The sequence below is a fragment of the Lolium rigidum genome, chromosome 3, assembly GCF_022539505.1.
Source record: "Lolium rigidum isolate FL_2022 chromosome 3, APGP_CSIRO_Lrig_0.1, whole genome shotgun sequence".
Classification (NCBI taxonomy): Eukaryota; Viridiplantae; Streptophyta; class Magnoliopsida; order Poales; family Poaceae; genus Lolium; species Lolium rigidum.
Window position 1 is genome coordinate 209080582 of NC_061510.1, and position 24295 is coordinate 209104876.

Sequence of the window (24295 nt, forward strand, 5' to 3'; positions counted from 1 at the left end):
GAAATCGAGTGATCGTAGAAAAGTACAAGGGTGGTGGGTGAATTTTACTTGTTCCTTTGTAGCCAGCTCACCTTGTCCTGTAGAATCGCTGCTTGGTGTGGTGGTTGTAGCAGGATTCATTCAATGCCAGGTTTCTCCCGGCCCGTCCATTCAGCGAGGGGAAACCAACGGCTGAGCGCGCGCGCAGAGAGAGCGCCACGTGGACGCTGCGGCGCGCGCAGCAACGAACCTCCTCCGCTGAATCGCGTGAGCAGGCACCTGGGACCACCTCCTTCTCCTCCACACTCCCGCACACACTTCTCTACTCTTCTGATCTCCACTCGCGGAGTACAAGCCCAAGCAAACGGAATGGCGACCGGTTCCGCTCCCATCACCCCCGCCGCTCACCACCTCCACCGACCTAACGCTCATGCGAACCTCCACCGCCTCCTTCTCCCCATCGGCCGCCGCGCCGTCGGCGTCCGCGCGGTCTCCGGGGATGGCGCCCGAGGCGGCGGCCCGTCCTACCTGGACATGTGGAAGAAGGCGGTGGAGCGGGAGCGGCGGTCGGCCGAGCTCGCGTACCGCCTGCAGTCGTCCCCGCCGCCCGCCGAAGCGGAGGCGGGGGCGCCCCGCCCGCGGACGTGGAGCGGAGGACGGCGCGGTTCGAGGAGATGCTGCGGGTGCCGCGGGAGGAGCGCGACCGCGTGCAGCGCACCCAGGTCATCGACCGCGCCGCCGCGGCCCTCGCCGCCGCGCGCGCCGTGCTCAAGGAGCCGCCGCAGCAGAACCCGCCACAGCCCTCGCCGCCGCCGCCGCCGCCGAAGCAGCCGGCGCCGGGCGCGGACGTGACGGGATCGGGCAACGGTTCGGGTTCGCGCAAGGCAGCAGAGGGATTGGAGGATCGGGTTTCCCTGGCGGACGCGGCACCGGCAGCGCCCGTGGCGTCGCAGTCGGCCAAAGGTATGCCACATGTGGCCTTGCTTAAAGATTACTGCTGCTACTTCTCGTGATGAACGTAGCACTAGCTTCGTGTTTCGCATAAAAGATGTCTCCCTTTTTCGTCTGACACATACTACAAAGGTAGTAGCTCAAAAGAAATTGGCATAAACAGAGAAATATTCCAAAAAAATCCAACCATAAATCTAACGAGCTTTAAAGTGAAATTGGTAATTGCAGTTAAATATTGGGGGAAATGGCGGGCATTGTTGTTGAGTGTTCATGGTACCCACATAAACCCTTTGCTTGCACTATCTTGTTCAGTTGCACCAAAGCCTACTTGGATAGTAGGGCTAGGTGAATTCATGAGTACCCGATTCTTTCAATTGCCACACAATCTGTGGGCTGACGGATAATAAAACAAATTCTGCACTGCAAAGCAATTCTTCTACAATAATGTACATTACCGATCGACAAGCATACTATGTAGTATCATGGCTTAATTTGAAAAAATCCTCAACAATAAATAACACAAGGACAATGCATATTCACAAGTGTCAGATTTTACTGTTCCCTTACCTTGATTTCATCTTCTCCAGATAAACTAATTGTTACCAGATATGAATATCCTTCTTCATTTTACTACATAGCTGTTCGAATTTTACTGTTCCCTTACATTGATTTGATCTTCTCCAGATCAAGTAATGTTATTACCAAATATGAATATCCTTCATTTTATTACATGGCTGTTCGAATTTTCTTGGCAATTGGCCCCACTGCAATGCTTTGATTTCTAGTTTATTTTAGCGTAAGTGCAGTATAAATTCTCCCCAATGACTTGTCTCCTGCTGTAACAAGCAAATAACAGGACATCAAAATATTGCATGGTAGTCCTTGATGTACAGAAACAACGAAGATATTTCTCTGTATGTACTACTTCTAGATCCTATATGAGGGATTAAACTGAAGAAAAGGGACCCTTAATGTTTTGAAGGATGGTGTGGATAATGAAACAACTTGTGAGTTTAAAAAAAATTGTATATAGTGGCGGAGCTAGTCCATCTTGGAGTTGGGCAAGACCATAGTGCAGCCACTTTGGTTAGCTTTTGCCAAAGGCTCGTAGCTGAACAAATGTTTTCTAGTAGAATTCCAAGGAGATGCACCGACGGAGGCCGGGCAGACGCCTGTGGTCACCAGGTGCTGGCTCTGCCACTGACTGCAATATCAAGATTATAGTTTATGTCGACTTTTTTCTGAAAAATGTAGGTTCTGTGCAGTTCCATAACATTATTGGTTTGAAGTTGCAGGACACCGTTGTATTTGTTGTAAATGAACTAGTATCATTGGGATGTTTTTTTGCTGCAAAGTTATAGTTACTACAACATTCCCTGGTTCGGTGTAAAGTTATGTTTCTGCTCTGACACCACCACTTTTATTTACTCAGGGCCAAACTCTGGGAATTCATCTACTTCCAAGCAGGCAAGTTCTAAGCTTGGTACTCCTGGTCCAGATTTTTGGTCGTGGTTACCACCAGTGGAAAATAGTAGCGAACCAAGAGAAAGCAATACTGATCTAAAACCATCAAAGAAAGTGGACTCTTTTTCCAGTCAACCTGATTTGGTGATGGAGAAGGAAAGATCAGCAGACTTTTTATCACTTCCATTTGTGACATCTTTCTTCGAGAAGAAGGAAGATCGATCTCTTCCACCCTTCCAGTCATTTGCTGAGCCTGAAAATGTAGATTCCGACCCCAAGCCAGCTGCGGAGGCAGAGGAGGTATTTGAAACACAATTTTCAAAAAATGCTGCTGAGGTGGCTAGAGCTCTTAGTACAAGTGATGAGGAGTCATCTCATGGGGTAGATCCAGATGGTTCGAAGTGGTGGAAGGAAACCGGTGTAGAGCTGAGGCCTGATGGGGTTGTTTGTAAGTGGACTGTAATTAGGGGAGTCAGTGCTGATGGGGCTGTTGAATTTGAAGACAAGTATTGGGAGGCTTCAGACCGGTTTGATCATAAGGAGTTAGGTTCGGAGAAGTCTGGTCGTGATGCTAGGGGCAATGTTTGGCGGGAATACTGGAAGGAGTCCATGTGGCAGGTGAATTTTTGTCTGATTCGATAATATTTATCTGCTCACTGTGTGGTGTGTGCAAAATTTACAATTTCTTCTAACCTAGTACCTGTAAAATTTCGAACGTTGGCTGCTCAAGTCATATCACAGTAGTAAAGCATTCATTATGAGCTAGTAGGAGCGATCATGAGATGCATTTGTGAAATTATGTCAGTCACATGTAGACATGTGACTCTAGAGTGTCATATTGTAGACTTACAAGTGCATATGTGGTCCTTTCTCAATGTTTAGGAATAACATATGGCAATATGTGCTAGGCAAACTGAATGTCTCCCCATAATTTAATGAAGCTATCACATTTTAATTTATTTCAGGATTTCACATCTGGGCTTATGCATATGGAGAAGACTGCAGACAAGTGGGGAAAGAATGGCAAAGGGGAGCAGTGGCAAGAGCAATGGTGGGAGCAGTACGATTCAAGCGGTAAAGCTGAGAAATCGGCTGATAAATGGTGCAGCTTGGATCCAAATACACCATTGGATGTTGGTCATGCTCATGTTTGGCATGAAAGGTATACTAAGAAGTTACTCAGTAACTTTCAGTGCTCTTCCTGCTTGAATGTTTCTCCTTGCAGCTTAAATTGAAAACGAATACTTTCAGCAACCAGAATGCCATTTATGTACAACAACTATGAAGTGTTTATGAACAAAATATTTTAAGCCTATATTGCTGGAACTCACTATTTCATCTTGTGCAGGTGGGGTGAGACGTACGATGGCAGCGGTGGAAGCGTGAAGTACACTGACAAATGGGCGGAACGTTCAGAGGGCGATGGGTGGTCGAAGTGGGGCGACAAGTGGGACGAGCATTTCAACCCAGAGGGGCAAGGAGTGAAGCAGGGCGAGACCTGGTGGGAAGGCAAATACGGGGACCGGTGGAACCGCACCTGGGGTGAGGGGCACAACGGCTCTGGCTGGGTGCACAAGTACGGAAGGAGCAGCAGCGGCGAGCACTGGGACACGCACGAGCCGCAGGAGACGTGGTACGAGCGTTACCCGCATTTTGGCTTCCACCACTGCTTTGAGAACTCGGTGCAGCTCCGGTCCGTGCCAAGGCAGCCGCCAAAGAACCTGAAGTCTGGGAAAAGGGTAGATGCTTAATCAGGAACATTTCAGCTGCAGTCATAATGAGCGCCTCCAAAAGATAAGCTATTCATAATGGAGCTACTAGCTAGCTGTTTCTTCAAAGTGCCGAGGCCAGTGACAATGGAGTAGCCGTGTACTCTCGTCTATGTCCATCTTCCATTTTTCATTGTGCAGAGATGCTCATGCTGCTATGGTAACTTGACTGGTTTCATCTCTTGACCTCGTCCTAAATTTGTCAACTTCTTTGGTAGAGTGAAAACAGGAAAAATAAGAATGAGCTATATCATGGAAGTGTTTTTTTCCGGTGTCATGAAAGTCTATATAATGCAATGCACATAACAATAGTAATGGTCACTGCTATCTGGGATGCTCATCCGGCCTTATACTAAAAGATGTCCTTCCGCTGCCATTAACACTTCATCCGGTAGGGCTGTACTGGCCAGCCGATCTATTTCACACATCAAAGGTGTTTGTTTTGATCTATTTGGGTCGGTTTGAGGACAGGCCAGAGGTAGGCGTCCTACCTTGGTCCGTTTGGGACGAGGGAGGGAGGGGGGGGGGGATTTGGTCGGCGCAGGCCATTTTGTCTTTCTTTTTTCCAATTTCAACCAATAGACATATATGAATGGAAATAGCAACAATAATTGAATTTAATAGCTAATAAATTATCACCAATGACACGAGTATCATACGAAATGCATCACACATCGCGTTCTCGGTTGGCCATTTTCTTCTTCTCGAACCAATCACAGTTAGCCGGGTCAATTTGCTGATGAAGTCGGCCATCGTGATCCGGTTCTCATTAACGAGCAATTTTGTCCCCTACCTCCATGGCTCGTGAACAGGCATTTCTCTCTTCAACTTCAAGAGCTCCCTTTTGTATCTCAAGCATCTCCTTTCGGAGGTCAAGAAAGCTTACCAGTGTGGCCTCTTCCTCATGCATCTCTCTTGCCATTTGTCTCCTTCTCGACGATCAACCCATTCAATGTCTCTTGCAATGCAAATGATGAAGCGTCGTGCTTGAGATCTTGCTTGGTGGCCTTGTGGCCCGTTGGTCAAACCACACTGCCACCCATGCTTGTGACACCCGTGTGTTTGGGCCAGCCTCTTCAATATCGATGACCAATGATTCATTGCCAAGCTTCTTCGAGCCTTGACCTTTTATATGAAGCATAGCTTTTCCCACTCGGGGCACTTTTTGTTCAACTTCCAACGAAAGCGTTTGTTCTCGTTGAGCTCCTTGAATTAGTCCAAAGCTTGGAGCACTTACACATATGGGTGAGAATCCATTAGAAAAGTAGATGTATTGATAGTTTTTTGATTGTGTGCTTAATTTCAATCGGTCGTCACCTCTCACATATGGCTTGCTCCTGGAATTTTGAGCATAAATCGGCCCATGTCAGGCTTTGCTTGGTGCAACCGCTGGATCTTCCTTTTCAAGTCGTCTTGCTCCTTTTGCGTGCAAGTCGGCCTAATTCGAGCTCCTTCCTGAAATTGGCCCAAGACCTAGACGTGCCCACCTTGGTTTAGTCGCACGCAGGTCCTCCTCACCTTAGTCAGCTACCTGCCAAATTTGGGTGCCAACACTTTCATTATCATGATAATGGCCCCTGGGTGAAAACTTGGTCAGCGATGGCGTTGGTTGGCGTTGGTCTGAAGGGATAGGATGAGCTCGGCCTCTTTCTCTCGGTCAGCGGCGACCTTGGCTTCGACCTCCCATGCGGTGGCGATGAGGTGCCACCGACACACTTCTTGGTCTCATGATCATGCTCCTGCACCGTCAGTTCTTTCTTTGGCTTCATCGGAGTCGGCGAGGGCGGCAGGCGTGGTGGTGGGGGTGGCAGCATCCTCCATCGCTCTCTAAGGCTTGCGGGGTTGTGCCGACGGATTTTGTATGGGAGTAGTGGAGGGAGAGGGAGTGAGAATGTATTGTTGGCGGGAACGCATTGTCCGCGCAACCGCATTCTCAGCCCATGGGCTGAAATGGGCCGTCGCTATCAGTCCGTGGCGCTCAGTCGGTTTGGGTCGCACTACTAGGTCATGCCCCTTGTCCATGCAGACACATTTGGATAGCCTATGTTCGTTTGCACTGGCCCGCTGGAGATGCCCTAACATCCAATCCCACCAAATCAAATATAAGAAGGAACATCGATGTTCAGTTTGAGGCCATGGGCTTCTGGCATGCACCATTGAAATTTTCACATCTTGTTTTGGAGTTGTCCATTTGCCTCAAGTAGGTGGGATTTCATATGTTCTCAAAGAACAAGGAGTTTATCTGAACTAGAAGCCATTGAAGATGCCAAACAGAAACTAAATCGTCCTTTCACAATGGAGATCATAATTCTTTCCGCATGGAGTATTTGGATCATTCGAAACAATAAAAATTTCAGCAACCAGGAGGCCATGTACAATCAAGAACTAAGACTGTTGGGTTTCAGAATGAAAACAAGAAACAAGACCAGCATTACAAGGATTGGATAACTACTAGTAGTAGACGTTATATAACTTTTTTCTTTTCTTGTTTTAACCGTTTCTTCTGCCCACTTGTATATATCCACTGTACATATCAGACACTTTGCTTGTTAAATTAATAAGAAAATGTGGTGGGAAACTCTCCCATTGTTTCACCTCAAAAAAATTGTAAATGAGAAACGCCAATGGGTCTAATGGATAGAATCATCTCCAACGTTGCACAAACGTGAGAGATCATAAAGTAGATATGATAACTGGTGTGATAACGAATAAACATGTTTAATGTTGCATACGTGGGCGACTCAACTCAACCGACTTTCGATCGTATCGAGATTTCGGTCACAACACCAAAGTTATTGAGTTTGACTATAGCTATCAACGTGAGTTTGCGCGTCTGCTAAAAATCCCATGATCTATAGCATGCTTTTGTTTATGCGTCACAATTTTTAAATTTTTGCTACTATCCTTCTTTCTAGCCATTCATCAACCTATGAGATATATGCATCCCCCCACAGGCCCAGCAAATCGATAATTCAACATTAAGCATCCAGATAAATAATAAATAAATAAAGAAGAAAAAAGTTTATGGGAATCGGATAATAGCTTGTTCATAATTCGCAGACTAACAAAAAGAACATAGGTCGATTACTCCCAAGCAGGGTCCAAGTTTCGTCGCTATTTGGAACCCACTATTCCGAGCTATTAGAAGGATCAAGGACGTGGCCGGCAAAGAGGACCGTGCTGGACACCTCCTCCAGTATGAAGAAGGCAAACGGGTGGTCAGCAACGAAATTGAAAGGCGTTCTGTAGCACTGCAAAACGGATGTGGCGGCAGTGGAAACGGCTGCCTCGGTGCCTTCCTCATTCACCTCGACGACCGCCTTGTGGAACACATCCTCCACGCGCATCTTCATGTCCTGGCCGGAGTCGTCCACCATGTCAGACAGGTCGGCCTCCTCGCAGAACGCTGCCCGGAGCCCCAAGGTTTGGAGAGTCTCTTTCATGCTGCAGGAGAAGGATAGCTTAAAGGAAAAGGCTGAGGTTCCCCCGGGGGAACAGCGTTCTGATCCCCCGGCTCCTCCGTGTACCACGCGTGAAAGAAAAAAAAGGCCCACCACGACACCAGCTCACGTCCCCAACCACCCAAATCTTATCCTATCGCTCCCGTCGTCTTCCTTCCTGGACCTCCACCTCCCGACTACGCACGAGCTCCTGCCGCGGGGCGTCGGCCTCCGCCTCCACGACCAGACGCGAGCTCGCCTACCGCCGCCGGCCTCCGCCTACGCGAGTCGCGGAAGCTGACCTACCGCCGCCGGCCTCCGCCTCCATGGGCTGCGGAAGCTCCCCAAGGATGCGCCTCCGCTCCCGGCGCTGCCCACCTCGCGTCCGGCGGCCATCCGGCGCGGCCATCCCCGGCCCTCCTCCTCTCCCGCGCCGCCCCAGAGCTCTATCCATGGTGGCCTCCCTCCCCTCCTCTCCTCCCGCGCCGCCCGGAGCGCCATCCAAGGAGGCGACGCCCACTCGATCTCCGGTGCAGGATCCCGCTACCCCGTGGCGTGTGCCCATCACGCTGTTTGAAGGGAGCTCCCCACGCCCTGCCCTCGTCGCTGGTCAACGGGAACCTCTCCCCTCGCCATAGGATTTTTATTTTTTTCGCTACAATTGTTCAGCGGTTATGCTAATATCGAACAATTTGTTTGCTACAACCTGTTTTGTAGCATCGCTTTTGTGGATTTCATTTCCACGAGTAGGTCTTTGCTACATACCAATATTTTGAATTGCTACTTTGGTTTTGTGGTTTCGCTACAATATTCTATTTTGTTGCTACAATCTCTCCGGCGAGAATCCATTGAAATTAGGATTTGCTATTTTTGTTATAGGTGTTTGCTACAATAGTATATTTTTCTGCTACAAATTCTCCGGCGAGTCTCCGACGAGGTTGCTTTTGCTACAATAACAAAAAAAGGTTGCTACAATCTTTGTGTGTTTTTGCTACTATAGCATATATTATTTGCTACTAAGTCCCCGGTGAGGTTTCTGGTCGGTCTTCAGCGACATCTCCGGCGAGTCTCCGGTGAGACTCCGGCGAGACTCCGGCGAGTCTCCGGCGAGATTCCGGCGAGGTCTGTGTGTTTTAGGTGAAAATAGAGTTTGCTACAATTGAACGGTTTTTTGCTACTTTGGTGCATCATGGTAGCAAAAGTGGGAGAGAGGGCTGGTTGGTTTGATCTGACGGCCGAAAACGTCTCAGATCTGTTGATCGGACGGTTGGGGACCCGGGGGATTAGATTTCTAATCCCCCGGGGGACGCCCAGCACTCCCCTAGCTTAAACCTGGGAAGCAAAAGCTTGTCCACGCTAATTCGCCAATCGGGCAAGTGGTCGAACAGGAACCTCCTGCCGCCGGACGCCATCTCGTCCGCTAGGCTAGGCAGACCATCACGCGCGTCGGGAAGGAAGACGCACATCGAGTACTTGCCGCCGTTTGGCGCTTGGTAAGGGAGCTTGAGCACCTTGAAACCGTCGTCATAGGAGGCAACGAAGTACTTGACTTCTTCTTCTTGTTCGAAAAAAAAGAAAGGGAAATCCTCCTCCTCCTCCGTGCCCGTAGTGGGAAGTCTCCCGGAGGTCATGAAAGGCACACTGACAGTGCTGCCATCGAGACGGTAGAAGTCGGCATCCTTTGTGAGGCTCTGGTGGAAGCGATCTTCCCACTTTCCCTTGAAGTACATGGCGTTAGCCAGCACGAGCCTGATGTCCTCGTGCACCGAGTCTGGAGGGAGCAGGGACGCGATGAGCTTGTTCGTGGCCTCTGCAACCCAGCCGTTGATTGCCGCCCTTGAACCCTCTGGATCTTCCTGCGTGCACGTACGGAGATCAAAACGATCGAGATCACAACTGGAAACAACATGCTAGACAACTAAAGAAGAGATCGATCGGAAGATCGCTGCCTATGCACGTATAAACGCACGCGCTAACCTGGAAGTCGACGGCGCTAGCCTCCGCCTTGTACGACTCGACGGCGGCGGCGCGGTAGGCCGGCTTCAGCGCAAGTCCTTTCTGATGCCACACGCCGCACGCGAACGTGATAATCAGCGGTCCGGATCCGTCGGTGGCGAGGGCGCTTTCCGCCACGCCGCGCACGACCTCGGCGACCTCCTCGCGCGACGATGCGCCAAGCACGGCGAGGATCTCGTCGAGGGTTTTGCCCCGAGCGCCAGCCGCCACCAGGCCCAGCGCGGTGTAGATGGACAGCGGCGAGAAAATGATATTCTCGCCCTTGGAGAACGTGTTGGCAAGGCGGAGGGCCAGCGCCGTCAGGCCGGCGGAGTCGACGGAACTACGAGCCTTCTTGCCTTGCCGCGTCTCCTTGCTTTGCCGGGCCTTCTCCTTCTTGCTTGGCCGCGCCTCCTTGTCCATGGTGCCCTAGCTTTCCGATGCCGACGGTCCGTTCGTTGTTGGGGTCAAACAGATGGCGCAGGGGTTTAACCTAAGGACGTACGGCGCCCATGTATATATATGTGGCATGTGCAAATACATAGGAGTATGTATTTATAGTACGTTCCACTTCTTCCAGTTTGTAGCCCAAATAGCTAACAGGGAGTTGAAGTTCGAGTTCAGAATAGTATGTTTCTGAACTACAGGTAGCAAATTCGATTTCATGGAAGTGGATTTGTGCAAACACTAAACGTTGATGTGTTCCATTTGTTTCTTCCTTCAGCTTCGGTACTGTTATTACACCCATTTTCTATGACTTCATGCATGCCATGGACACATGAAACTTCGTTATGATTATGTATTGCAAGTGTTCATGTCGTGGCACTGCTGAGGCACTGTTTAGATTTGCGTTTTTTTTTTCAAAAACCAGCTTAAAATTTGGGTTTATGTCCGTTTCACCTGGAAATTTACTCCGAGGCACGGTTCAGAATCCATTGGAAGAGAGGCGAGAAGCAGTGGAGGCAAGGGAGCAGGGGCATGTCGGTGCATCACGCCAACAGAGTTCTGCTCGGTGTCCACAACGTCTCAACCTCGTGTTGCTCCCTCACCATCACCGGGAATTGTGCATACCTCCCCAAAAGCAGGGCCTGAAGCTTGCTAACGAACAAATATGTCCCAAGCAAATAACTGCAGTGCAGCTAGAAGTCCTGAAATACACCTTCCTGATTCCTTACCTTCACTTTGGATCTACCTATACAACTGTTTATCTATCTTTCAACAATCTTGGTCTACCTATGTTGCACCCTGTAATTTATTTCGTGTGATATATACAACATCTGACCGATATCTACACATGAACCACAATTCCTTCGAACAAACTCGCCAAATGGATGCTAGTTAAACTAGAGCACCTGTTAAAGATTGTCTGATTATATCGCATCATCACCTATGGGTTATGGTGGTTCTTGGAAGTAAGGATGGTTCAGTGCTTCATCAACGCTTAGGCGGTCCTCCTGCAAGACAGGTGCAAGTGCGTGTTAATGGAACAACACCAAGTGGAGTGAAGGAAATGGTAAAGTAAACTGAGAACTGCATCAAAGAGAATGATGAAATCGATCAAATTAAATAACAAGACTTGGATGACCAATTTATGGTTTAAAATGGTTCTTTTCAAGTTTAATAGAACGCCACATGACAGAAAGTGGGTCATGCAAGCCTGATCACCGTCTTATGATGCACAAGCACAACTGCACTGCACATTAGGAACAACCAAAGGAGGTCATGTCCGCTAATTCCTGAAAAAAAAACTTTCCTTTTCATCCTACCGGAAGGTACTCGCAGATACAAGAACACTACCCCAAATGAGTTTTTTTCACATGCACAATTATTGAGACATTTCATGACTGTTACGGTTTTCCACATATCCAATACATAATAGCTAGATTGTATTGAAAATAAGGAACTCCTCTTTTTCTGGGTTCAAGGCACTTACATGATGCCACACTAGTAGCTGGCGTGCTAGTCGCAATGCCCATAAATTAGGAAAGCTAGAACAAATTAGCAATGTGGAACAATTAGATATGATGATATGAATAATCTGGATTTGCAGAAAATTAAAAAAAAAAATGCCAACCCCATTTTTAGAGGATCTCGGATCTTCACTTGACGGGCAAATGATTCTTCAGAGCATTTCCAAGAAGCTAACCCGACGTGACCCTTAAAGAAACAAAAGGAAAGAAATAATCAAGTGGTCTGGAATCTTAAACTATAGCAATAAATTAATACTAACAGTTTTGATCAATGCAAGGAATAAATGATATGAGCAGATATGCGTGTTCCTCACACATTAACATTATAAGTTAATAAATAGATAATGGAGTTGTTATAGTCACCCGTTCTGAGTTACTGCTGCCTTGATGTGAGGAAATCCCCGGCACTAAAATGCAGAGTTCCATGTAAGACCTCAACCTATATCATTAAAAGACAGAGGAAATTCTATGTCAAACAGTTTGCTCTTGAAAAAAATAACTGCTCATACTGCAGAGATAATGGAAACACCGTAATTCACTATTCCAGTTAATCAAGTAACTTGACAGTAATAGTCGAGAAGAGCCCCAGAACAGACAAATTGCATTATGGCACCGTGACATGTTAATAATAAAAGAACATTTTGCTAAGATGCTACATATATAGTTAAAAATACCAAAAAAAAAGTAGGATTCAGTGTGGCAGACCAAATTTCCAACAAATTTGAATTCTACTTCAATCATGCACTTCAGCTAGGGCGTTGATTTCTTATGTTGGATGAAGACAAAACATGGGTTTTTTTATCTTTGAGATATCGCAAGAACCAGGAGACTAAAACATATAGTTCATATTATTTCATTTACAGCATCTATGATTTCTTAGGCTTGGCACCAGAATCAAAGCAACATTGCTAACCCAGGCATAGAAAATGTACTTCATAACTCACACAAAAAAAAAATCAAACAGAGTCTCACTTGTATGCAAGCTCCTTTGTTTGCTCACTCCACCCTTCAAGACGCTGATCCATTAAAATACGCGCATGGTCACTTATTTGGAAAACATGTGGAGAACCAACTATCAACTCCAGCATGACAACTCCAACACTCCACATATCATACCTGTAAACAGCATGGGAATATCAGTGACCTTCAGTGTAGCTGTGTCCTGATGATATTGGCACAATGAAGCATTTTCAGAAGTAAAAGAAATAGAGGATAGTGACATACTTCAGTCTTGCACTTTTTGATCCCTGATACCAGCTTGAATTAAGGAGTGCCTCTGGAGGAGTGTACTCAAAAGTCTGTTCAGACCTGGAATTGAGTTCCAAAATTGTATTAGAATGGATTGAAAAAAAAAAACAGAAAGTAGGATCATGTGGCGAGTATCATTTCAAGAACAATCATGTTGCACCGTGTATAATAGTGTTCTACAAACTGGCAAAAGAATGCTGAACAGCAAATTGACAGCCAAATATTGGCCGAAGTGCTTAGTCTGGGTTCAAATCTTTAGTCAAGCACACCACTTTTAAAAAACAAAATGTCGTAGTTCAGGATCAAACATGTCCATTAAGAGGAAAATGATGCAAGTTGGCAGAAAAAAAGCTCTTCTAATGAAACATTGGCCTAAACATGGGAGGTAAATAATAAAGAAATAACTTTAAGAAAAAATAATACCCAACTTCTTACGGAATTCAGTAATCATGCACATCCTACAGTTTACGTGCTTCAGGTCCGAATCCAGCACATAATGGCCGTTACAAAAAATAATCACAGCTTGGTTTGTTGAAGTCGTAAAGATGACGTTAGTACCAAAAGAACCTTTAGAGAAAGAAAAAAAAAAGGCAATCTTCACATCTTTATGCTCGACATGTTGATCGAAAGATTTATGTCCAAACTGAATCCAAGGAATTACATATTTACATTAAGGCCATCTATATGTGGATATGCCAACTGATACAGTTCAAACCTAGACATAAAACACCCCTGATGGTCAAGACTTCAAGCAATATGACTGTAAAAGTTAACGTTGAGTTATAAATTGATCCTCTAGGAGATAAAAAAAAGAGCAACTTGATAATACAAGTGATGATGATTTTCGAACTGCGACATTTAGAAAATAAAAATAGATCGTGTGTTCAGCGATTGAAGTTCAAAAAAACTCACAAACGTATCCTCTACCATATGCTAAAAGGAAGAATATTAAGGAAAATGATCACACACCGAGTAGGCCCTGAACCATAAAGATGCTTCAAAGTGAAATCATCAATGGCACTGCCAAAGTCAATAAGACGCCTGCATACAAGAAGTCAGAAACTAGTGCCAGAAGAATGCAGAACCCTTCTCTTATATTGGGCCCAGGTTATTGGTAAATGAGAAACAAAACTATTTAACATCACTGTTTCTAATTGATCTTTGTTCGAGAATACTTTACCAACCTATGTTTTTAGGACGGATGGAGCTAGACTGAAATACATGTGAGGTAAATTTCTTATAAACATAGTACTACTACTATTAGAATCTTTGACTTCTTCGTAATTTCCTACAAAAAAGTACAGTGCTTTGCAAAAATCATGTGGGACCTGCATACCTCTACATCTGATCTCAGCTAGCCAAATGTTATTAGAATTTCCAACTACCATGAAATACCAAGTAAGAGATAAATAAGCTCTAGCTAAGTGTAAAAACTACACCTCATAGAGTAAATCTTTGTTCTTACATGTTCAGTTTGTTTTCCTTTGCTTCAGATGGAATTTTTCTTAAACATTTTCCAGTCTCCAAATCCTCAAAGCAGATGATCATGTTCTCTTCGAAGGTATAACACAAATCATGTTAACACAGCTAGTTGATAGAATATGTCTATGGAAAAAATGATGGGAAGATGGGGATAATTTGTGGTTCAATTAGTGTGGTAAAGAACTAGAAAGTAGAAGTCAATGGTATTTGTACCAGGTTTAATATCCCTGTGAGTGATATTACGATCATGACAGGCCTTCAGACCCATCAGCTGAAACAAGCAGGAAAAGAACAAATAAAAATATATTAACTATTACACAAATAATAAGCCATCTGGCTTATAAAATATTTCTTGCTTCTTTTAAATTTAACAAGAGAAAAATACAACAAAGAATGGTACTGTAGATTTTGTGTTCATTTGAATTCATTTTAACAATGAATAAACAATAAAGTACAATAAACTATGAGAAACGCCTAAGGAGTTTGATTTATAAAACCATAAAGATTAGCATAAACATACCAGCTGCCATAAGAGGTTCTGCATTTGCCTTTGTCCAGCTTTAGTTGTCCTTAACCAATACCACCACTTCGATGGTTGCAGAACTTGAATATGTCTGACTCTCTCATTATCATTACCAGTAACTAACTTTGTTTCTTCAGCTGCATATATCAGTTTTGATAGGGAGCTTCCTTCATTACGGTACACAAGCCATATTTCCTTTGATTCTGATTCAAAAGATTCTATAAACCTAGCCACATGCTTCAGTGATTCCTCAATAGCTGAAATGTTCTGTTCTGGAAAGGTATACTCAATGAAATGCATGTCCACCGAAAACGTTGTAGATGATGACTCCATTCTTGACAAACCTTCAAGAGTTTTTGAAGCATTTGAAAACAATTGTCCAAAATACTTCTCACGCAATCCACTCAAGTAGGCAGCATTTCCTCTTTCAACCTGCAGTTTGCAAGCTTCAGAGTCAATAATAAGGCTTTCTAGAATCTATCTGTTCCTTATTTTGGGAAATCTAACTTGCTCTTACATGTATCACGTGTAACAGCAGAAAACACCAGAGATGTCCAATATGACTATATGAGTATTTGATCACAGCAAGCATGGAAAAAACTAGCATTCTAAACACATCTGATGGAATCAAAAGAACTTCACATCTAATACTGGATGACGGGAATACTTGATAGAATGGCAGAAGTTCACTGGAAGAATACTTGGCTTACCATTATGCGCTTCAATATGAATAAATCACCATCTATTGTGTCTGAGACATGATCTCCATCAGATGACGAAGTTGTGTTTGAACTTGTGCAATTATATGAGTCTGGTGTAAGTATAGTGCTAAAGTGGAAAGAATCTTTATGTACATCTACATCATCAGAGCAATTCCAGCGAAATGCCAACCAGACTTCACCATATGAACCACGATCAAATCTTCTCTTCAGCTTGTACCTAAATTGTTAAACAAAAGAAAACTCGCAGCTAGGGATACATGACTTGATATTAATATGAAAATGAAAATATATGTAGCCACTGTAGTTGACAGAGTGATATTATATATGCTACTTGATGTAAGGAAAATTATTTTGAAGGAAAAAAAAAACAATCTCCAGCAGCTCTTCTCAAACTATATCTTCACAAATCACCTGGCTAATAAATTATGCCATAAGAAGTCAATGTTGCAAGTAGCTCTTCTATTTAGGTTGTCCTAATTCTTCATTTCACCCGTGATACATTCATGGAAGAAATACAGCAATGATCAGAATATAAATTATAAAGTAAAATATAACGTGGGCTGGATGGTACATTCACATGACCCTAAGAGATGTGAAGCATGATGATAAAAGGTAATTACACCAAAGAATCTAAACGTCAGCAAACATCTACAGGCCGTTGTCCAGATATGCTAAAAGGCAGGAAGTTGCTCAACAATGGAAATGGTACCTGATGTCAGCTATCTTGTAGCCAAATGAATGTGAACTTCTCGATTTGCTTCGATTATGCGAAACAGAGTCGAGCAAGCCAAAATAATTTGCAAGCCCTTCAGGGCTACTACACCGGCCCATTTCATCATCTTGATGGCCAAGGTACCAGCAAAAGTTTCTGTCCTTGTATTTTTCAAGATTTCCTGTATCCAAATGTAAGAGGGAATGGCCACTGAGGGCATGAGCAAGATAGAAATTTTTAACAGGCATTGCATTAGAGGTCCAAGTCTCTCTAGATACCCACACTCTAAAATATGGGAAGAAAATGTATAGAAATGAATTTATATGTTTTTTCCTCAAACATACGCAAATCAATATGATAAACTATCGAGTCTTATACCGAGACAGCAAGATTTGATGGTAACCTATTGAAATAAGATTACACCCTCCAATAAGCTAACCCCCTCCAAAGAAAAGGAAAACAAAGGACCTTGTTCCTGAAAAAGACCCCACACGCGAGCATCCTAAAACAGGTTACTCACCATCAGAAGATAGCACATTTTCATTTGGCATGTGATTGAAATCGTAGACTCCTTCATGCTGAAAGTCCTGTGGTACCCTAAATATATAATCCATATCTTCATCAAGACTCTCAGATAAGTAGAAACAGCCCAGTCTCTTATGTTTTGCATCAACCTAATCCCAGATCAAACAGAAATAATATTAGTAGAATCAATGATTTTCAATACACTCCAGCAGACATTGAAGATGTAGCTTAATAAACCATAGCACAAATGAAGCTAGGGCTTTTTGTCAAAGACTTCAAGTTCATGCAGATCGTTAACATACTAAGTGAAACATATTTTACATTCAGAGAACACTTATTGTACAACTCCTTTGCTTTAATTGGTACATCTAACTTTCAAGACAAATAGTACAATAGAACAATAGAGTACCCAGTGCCGAAAGCTCCCACATATTGTGGGGTCTGGGCAAGGCAATTTTAAGTCAGCATTTCACTTGCTTTTAATGCAAAAAGGCTGATTCGAACCCAGGACCTCCATGACACCAGTGGAGATACCAAACAGTGACATAATAAATATCCCACATACCAAGAACCTCTGGAACTTTGTTGATGAGCGCTTGAAATACTCCATTTCAATAACAGCTGAACTAACTCCATCTGCAAAACATGGAAATACATGTCAGCAAAAAGTACTGAGCAGGATTTACAAGAGACCTTGAACTATGTTTGAGTGCAGTAAGTCAAGCAACAAAGTTAAATGGATAGCTATGATTAATACTCCCTCCGTCCCGGTTCATAGAGGTTGCGCGTATTCCTAGATCATAAATTTGACAATGATAATATAAGATATATATTATAAAATATATATTATTAGAAAGCTCAGATGTTCTACTTTCTAACGATATAATTTTTATGTTGTACAATTGATATTATGTTAGCTAAATTGAGAACTTAGGGAAACGCGTAAGCCCTATGAACTGGGACGGAGGTAGTATATATGAACAAAATTAGAATTTCAGATTCATAGGACCCATGCAGTACTGTAATACTTGTATAACGGACATCACTTGAATGGAACATGTAGCAACAAAGCAGCACAAGAAGAGAATATCATCATATAATAAGGAGTGGCATTTCCCTCATGTAAAGATTCGGTATGCCCATTTTTGGGTTCCAACATATCAATAATACGGAACTGACTACCATGGGAACTTCCATCAGCTTAAGATTAAAGGAAAACATGAACCCAAATGATACCAAAACCAGCGAAACTGGAAAATTATTAATCATCTGCAATCAGTTATCATCAAACAAAACACAAATTCTTTCAAATAAAATGGCAATGTCCAAATTGCCAAGTAGTTGCAATTAACAATTATAAGTAATCGGACACTGAGCCTACCAGATTTATGTTGGTACGGAATGCTCTGTAAAGGCAAAAGAGATGTCCTGGAATTTTCTTCAAGATGGTGCCAATCTTCTATTGTAGCTCCAGAGCTACTAGGAGATCCCAAAGGAACAACCACAGCTGCTACATTATCTGTTGTGCCTTTCTGCAAAGCAAGATGAACTACATAGTCCGCCAAATTCTGTTGCGCAACAGCAAAGGATTCAAAGTCCTGGTTATCACCAAGTTTCGCATGCAACATCATGTCGCAAACATCTTGCATAGTCATTTTCTCAAAGACCCCATCAGATGAGGCAATAAGAAAGCTATCATTTGCTGACAGAAGCTGCCACCCTGTTAGTTCAGGTGTCGATATTACACCATACCTACAAGAAAAATGAGGAAGAACAATTCAGCATGCCCATGCAACTAACATATCAAGGAACAGAGAGAGTTTTCTACATGAAAATGTCATGTTACATGCCACGCCACAAACATAAATTATTATAGTAGTTTATACTTTCACCATAGCACGGACCATGTACAAAGAGCAGCATATCAAATAATTCGAATTTACTTGCGGATTACCTTGGGATCTAGAACATCTTTTCTATTATAAGAAGTTCGTTCTCCCTTCCGTCTCAGATTGGTCTCTCACTATCCATCCTATGCGACAGATGGGTCATCCCTGCATCTCACTTGTAACATGAATACCCAATGCCTTGCTCTACACGATCTCAATTTTAAGTCGATGTTCCTTGTTTGCCTCCACTCCTCTTCCCCAGTCCCTAACCTAAATGAGATGAACATTGCCAGTTCGTCCCTAGGCCCTAATCACCCCCATACCTATCTCCAGGCGCAAGTTGATCCTGCAGAGACTAAAAATTCTGGTACCACCAGGCGCTAGTCGCTGACCTCCACGTGACATGGGTGCACCATCAACTAGCAGTGAGCCCGAGATGGGTGCCACATCATCACATGTAAAGGGCATAGTCCAGAGACGTCCTCATGGCACCAGTAGCCTGCAGCAGATGGGTGGATCCTAAGCGTTAGAAGGATCAAATGTGGTAAGCGACCAGGGATGAAGCTAGCCAAGAGTTGTATGGGGCACCTTCATTTACAGCATGGGTTCGATTCTAGTTTTACTGATGAACACTATGCGAAATTTCATTGTGGTCAGCCGACCCAAATGTAGTGCTAGCTCCAGCCGTAGAAGCAGTTGTGGCAAGCGAATCCGGCGCAAAATGGGTATGCCAACATGGAGCTGACCAGCTGGGGAACCAGATAAAATTATGAGGATGTGAAGTAGTTGCTGCTGTTCTTGGTCTAAATAGAACAGAGATGATTGGCATCCTTGAATTACCTTTGATGTATCATGTGAAATTTCTTATTACAATTGGGATTGCTACAAAGTACCAACTACTAAGAAGTACAGTAAATACTTTTGTACTTACACGCATGGGTGTGGATGTTTCCATCACCATTCATTGTGCTTTGAGATTAGGATAAAAAGAGGAGAGAGAAAGGAATCTTTCCATCTACCATGGTGAGCACGAATCTCGAGGAATAAATGGACGGTGACGGAAACATCCTTTGACAATGGGAAATACTTTTGTACTTGCACGCATGGGTGTGGATGTTTCTAAAGTTAATGAGAGCCTGGTGTGTTGGACAGTCCTTGGTTAGGATCAATGTTTAGTGGGTGTTTAGTTAGTTAGTTCCTTAATTCTGAACAATGTTGCGATGAATAGCATGATGGCCATTTGGCATTTTGATAACTCTTCCCACTATGTCGACCACATTCAACCTAGTGAGGGGGATGTCATGCTGAGGCTGCACATGTTGAGTTGGAGGAACTCCGCGTGCGCACTTTCTACTGTATGCACATGTTGAGCACTCTTTTATCGTTTCTCTTGGCTTGCTTTGTAAGAGGTTTTCCTCTCCACCTTGTATCGGTTCAGCCGTTTGTGGCTTTATTTATAAAGTGGGGCGAAAGCCTATTTCGGGGAGGAAATAACCCTGCCCATGTGGCGTGCATGATGGGAGTAAACATCCGTCAGAGGGAGGTTGGACAGAAACGATTTGAAGGAAGAACAGCACTTAGAGGAGAGGGTGCCTGCTGAGGATAGAGAAAATATGGAAAGAATTTTGTGAGATATGAGACTAATTGTTTTTTATTTATTGAAAAGGGGTGACGTGCCATGCATGATATAGAGACGGCTTGTAAAGACTAACAACACTAATATTCCAAACCAATAAGATCCAAGATCTCTTCTACAAGTAAATCTGCAACTGCATATTTTGACTAATCAATTCATTAACAATGCATCATTTTTCTACCAACGTTTACTAAGAGAGTATACTTTGCAGAACGGCAGTTTTCATGTACAAACTACAGATTCAGTGATCAATTGTATCACACGACCAACTGGGCCCGCAAGTCCTCATGTGCACTGGTTTCGTCAGTAATTTTCAGTTAACCGGCTCTTTATCTCGCTGTGTGTAGCTGGTGCACCTTTTTGAGAGGCTGTCTTGTGGGCCCCAGGTGGTCAGAGGAAATGGGATGTTGGATGCACCCTTAAACCTGTAGTTATGTGATAGATCATTAAACTGATTCATTTGTAGTTCTTGAAACTGAACCCCAGATTCGTAGTTTTGTGAGAGTTTGCACTTTGTACAATATACTTGCATTTTGGTCAAATTTAGTCTTTACTAAAAAGCAATAGGGCTATATGTAACTTTCTTCTTTTCAAGATACAAAATGTAAAACATTTAAAACCTTGGGGTAGGTAAGATATAGATGGAGAAAAACTAAATAGAATGTGTACTAACCGTTTAAAAGGCATGTCACCAATAGCTCGAGATAGTGCTAGCTCGCCATTCACACGGTATACACCAGCCCACTCAAGAACAAAACCACCAGCAGCTTCTACACGCCTTCTCTCATCTTCCCTATCGGGATGATGGTCCTTGGTTAACTCCTTTACACTATAATGAAGTGGACCATCATAATTTGCTAAAGGAAAGTCCTCATCATTGCTTGAGTTTCTCTTTCTTCTCCGTTTTCCTGATATAATGGAAGCTTCCTGGTTACTGTTTCTCCATAGTGCAACATACATAAATTTGTGTGAAGTAGCAAAATGTGTAATTTTGGGAGTATTTCCTGTTCAACTACAGTTGAATAATTTGTTTACCAGTCCTTTCACGACACATGAACCTATCCAAACTATTACTCGGTGGCTTAGCAGAAATGGCTTTACCACGATATCGTAAGTCAAGAGTAAAGCTGGTTATTGAAGATGGCCAGCTAGGCATTGTCATTGTCTTAAGACTAATGTGCATCGAGGTAGTCCCATAGAAGGACTAAAGCTAGGCCCCGTAGCACCAAAGCATGTACTAAAGTACAGAAGCTTGTTTAAAAAAAAGGTCAACGAATGTCCTGCTGACAAGACAAGAAATAATGATGTGCCACAACATGAAAAGTGCAACATAGAGCTTTTCATAACTTACTGTTAAAAGCTATAAGATTCTCAACATTTCTCGCCATATGTACTTCTGCCAAATTATGGTGATTTTGATTTTTGGTTTTACACCAAAGCCATTGTGAACCTATTCTCTCCCATGTTGCCACTTTGGCTGCGGCATCATCTACAAGGATGTCAAATCCAATACTGGGGCGATGTGGATCACCCGAGAGTGAGCATTACTAGTAGAAACATGGATCAAAGGAGGATAAAGTAACATTAGTAGCTATGACTTGATACTTTCAGCCCAGATAACTACAGTCTGTAAATTCGCTATCTTGTATGTGATTGAAATAATATGGGATCTGGAGAGACATGATAAGTGGGCGAGGAAGAAAATGAAATGCAAAAAAATACTTGCAAGCAACAGAAAGAATGTAGGTGATGGAACAGAAGTAGTAGTGTTTAAACATCTAGCATAAGCAACATCCAATAGGCCAAGTTATCTAAATAATAGAACAAAGAAGACTAACTCTTTTGACGATACGGAACGTGACTTTCTGAGCACAAAAAAGCTTTTGAATCTCCAAGATTAGCAGTTATGATTCGGCCATCGGCTATCAAGACAACAGTTGCTGTTGAACCAGAATCGAATTTTTTATGCAAAGCTTCCTGCATTATACATACCAAAATAATCCTTTTCAATTATATGAGCGTGCGTAAAAAAGCTTAATTTTACGGATGAAAGTAAGACCTTCCTTGGAGAATGTTAGATCAATATCCTGAACTGCCCTCAATAATGATTCCTTGAGAATTTCCATGTGAAATGATCGGTCTAGAATAGCGGGTGATGTCCAACAAGACCTGCACTTTTAAAGGACAGTAGACATCTTTTATTCTCCTGAAAAAATGGTTTGTGTTGTTCGGAAATGGCATATGAAAATTTAATAGCATACTGAGGTCAAAGAAACATAAAAAAAAAATCACTAACATGCAGTTAACAGGATGTTAGATTCCATATTATAAAAATAACCAGAATTAGACATGCTAAAATGACATACCTCTCTCTGGCCTCAGCTCCATTATGACCATCAAGAAGATTGTTAAGAATAGTAACTTCCTTGTATGTCAATTTTCCAGTAGATTTTCTGAACATGATGGAGTATATACCATCAAGAAGAAAATAAACATGGAGTAAAAGGTACTCTAGCAAGAGCTTAGAAGCCATCTCACTGGCCTCGGCTCCATTATGACCATCAAATATTGCCATCACTCCAACATGCACCTCTTTAATCCTCATTTGGTCTGTATAATATAGTCGATTAGCCAGGATTAGATTACAATTGAACATAGTGCGTGTAACAGAATCGAGCACAAAATCAGAATAACCAGAGGTCCAAAGCATAAAATCACTATAGCAACAGAACCATACGTAAGAAGATGTTTTGAGTCATCATTCAGAGTTCATGAAAGCATAGTATAGCAGATTGCGAGTACAATCCTCGAAGTTCTAGTTCAGCTGCATATAATTTCTCATAACAACTTCGTTGATTTCAACACTCATCGTTTCACCTCGCAATCGAAAAGCAAGACCGGGCGCAAACTGCGGAGTTATTTCACTAACTTTGCATTGTGCGAGTACCTATAAAGGGGATGCGGATGCCGAGCGCGCAGACGGCCCGGTCCTCCTGAGAGCGGCGGCGGCCGCGGTGGGCTGACACGTGGCACCTCCTCGGCGGCGGGGAGGAGGAGCTTTGGTCCCCATCCCCCTCGCCGCCGGGGAGGATGGTCCAGCGGGGGCAGTGCGCGGATTGGTACACCGCGGGCGCGCCGCCCTCGCGGTACACGGCGAGGCACGTGGCCGACTCCCCCGCGCAGCGAAGCGGCGCCAGGAGCTGGACCAGGAGGAGAAGAATGAGGATACGGCGGCCGGCGAGGGGTAAGAACATCGGCGAATCGCCGGAGGAGTAGAAGAAGAGAAAGGAAATGGTGGGCTTGCGCAGTTGCGTGTCACGAGCTAGTGGTGGGCCCCGAGCGTCATTTTCTTGGGAGAAAATTGCAGCTCTTTGTGGCATTTGTGTTGCACAGAACACACGAACAAAATCATTTTTGCAGCTAGCACAATTAATTACTACTTAATTCATTGTCCCTGATCCAAATGAACATATTAACATGTTATTATCTGACAGATCGGACCTGATAGTTTTAATTGTCAGACGTCCAACTGTCCATCCACAAGTCTAACACATAGCCCACACCTTCCTACCACAACTGAATAAATAAAAAATAAAATAAAAAATAAAAAATAAACTGAAAATAAACCAGTAGCAAGTGAAAGCTTCGCGAGAAGGCGATGTGACCCGGCGACACGGGAAGCGGCGCAGGAGATGCGACTCGGCGACAGAGCGGCGGCACACGAGGAGGCGATGCGACCCAGCGACAAGAGCGGCGCCCCGGTGATGAGGGCGACGAACTCCGACGACCCCATCTCCCCGTTGAGTGGCTACATCTTTCTCATGCTCTCTAACAAAGATGAGGTACGGATGATTTCTTCTGGTGGCGACCGGTACTGGAGGTGGCTATGGAGCTAAGGCTCGGGAGCTATAACAAGTGGGTATTGCACTTTTCGATCACTGAAACTGTACTAATTTTGTCAAGTCATCAAAAAATTTGGCTCCATATGTA

General features: G+C 43.8%; 2 protein-coding genes and 1 pseudogene across 5 annotated transcripts; 1 reads left to right on the forward strand and 2 right to left on the reverse strand.

The window, feature by feature from the left end:
• The first annotated feature begins 348 nt into the window (after window positions 1-348).
• On the forward strand, window positions 349-4440 carry LOC124702936 (annotated as a pseudogene).
• A 2851-nt stretch (window positions 4441-7291) lies between these two features.
• LOC124696006 (serpin-Z2A-like) lies at window positions 7292-10021 on the reverse strand. The gene is made up of 3 exons (XM_047228799.1): window positions 9581-10021; window positions 8935-9459; window positions 7292-7630 (listed from the first exon to the last, which is right to left on the reverse strand). Exons 1-3 carry the CDS (start codon window positions 10019-10021, stop codon window positions 7292-7294), a joined length of 1305 nt encoding a protein of 434 aa, XP_047084755.1.
• A 689-nt stretch (window positions 10022-10710) lies between these two features.
• Window positions 10711-23631, reverse strand: LOC124702937 (putative protein phosphatase 2C 76). Of its 4 annotated transcripts, XM_047235114.1 has the most exons (21): window positions 23253-23631; window positions 22672-22915; window positions 22365-22474; window positions 22144-22278; window positions 20979-21213; window positions 18162-18532; window positions 17346-17416; window positions 16776-16929; window positions 16253-16436; window positions 15532-15760; window positions 15166-15253; window positions 14819-15093; window positions 14512-14569; window positions 14282-14369; window positions 13786-13857; window positions 12793-12876; window positions 12541-12684; window positions 11932-12007; window positions 11673-11755; window positions 11532-11586; window positions 10711-11052 (listed from the first exon to the last, which is right to left on the reverse strand). In XM_047235114.1, exons 1-21 carry the CDS (start codon window positions 23557-23559, stop codon window positions 10993-10995), a joined length of 3123 nt encoding a protein of 1040 aa, XP_047091070.1. In that variant the 5' UTR covers window positions 23560-23631; the 3' UTR covers window positions 10711-10992. The 4 variants fall into 4 exon arrangements, with proteins under 4 accessions (XP_047091070.1, XP_047091069.1, XP_047091071.1 ...); XM_047235113.1 differs by having other exon boundaries at window positions 14819-15253; XM_047235115.1 differs by lacking the exon at window positions 23253-23631 and having other exon boundaries at window positions 14819-15253; window positions 22365-22479; window positions 22672-22788.
• Window positions 23632-24295: the final 664 nt, after the last annotated feature.

What these genes read in the sequence shown, in the direction of transcription:
- LOC124696006 (XM_047228799.1), bottom strand. Translation starts at nt 10,021, where the DNA reads ATGGACAAGGAGGCGCGGCCAAGCAAGAAGGAGAAGGCCCGGCAAAGC. An exon ending in CTAGCGCCGTCGACTTCCAG is followed by an intron (nt 9,460 to 9,580) that starts GTTAGCGCGTGC and finishes ACGTGCACGCAG; the next exon opens with GAAGATCCAGAGGGTTCAAG. An exon ending in ACAAGCTTTTGCTTCCCAGG is followed by an intron (nt 7,631 to 8,934) that starts TTTAAGCTAGGG and finishes TCAGCCTTTTCC; the next exon opens with TTTAAGCTATCCTTCTCCTG.
- LOC124702937 (XM_047235113.1), bottom strand. Translation starts at nt 23,559, where the DNA reads ATGTTCTTACCCCTCGCCGGCCGCCGTATCCTCATTCTTCTCCTCCTG. An exon ending in TCTAACATTCTCCAAGGAAG is followed by an intron (nt 22,279 to 22,364) that starts GTCTTACTTTCA and finishes TAATGCAGGAAG; the next exon opens with CTTTGCATAAAAAATTCGAT. An exon ending in CGTTCCGTATCGTCAAAAGA is followed by an intron (nt 21,214 to 22,143) that starts GTTAGTCTTCTT and finishes CCATTATATCAG; the next exon opens with GAAAACGGAGAAGAAAGAGA.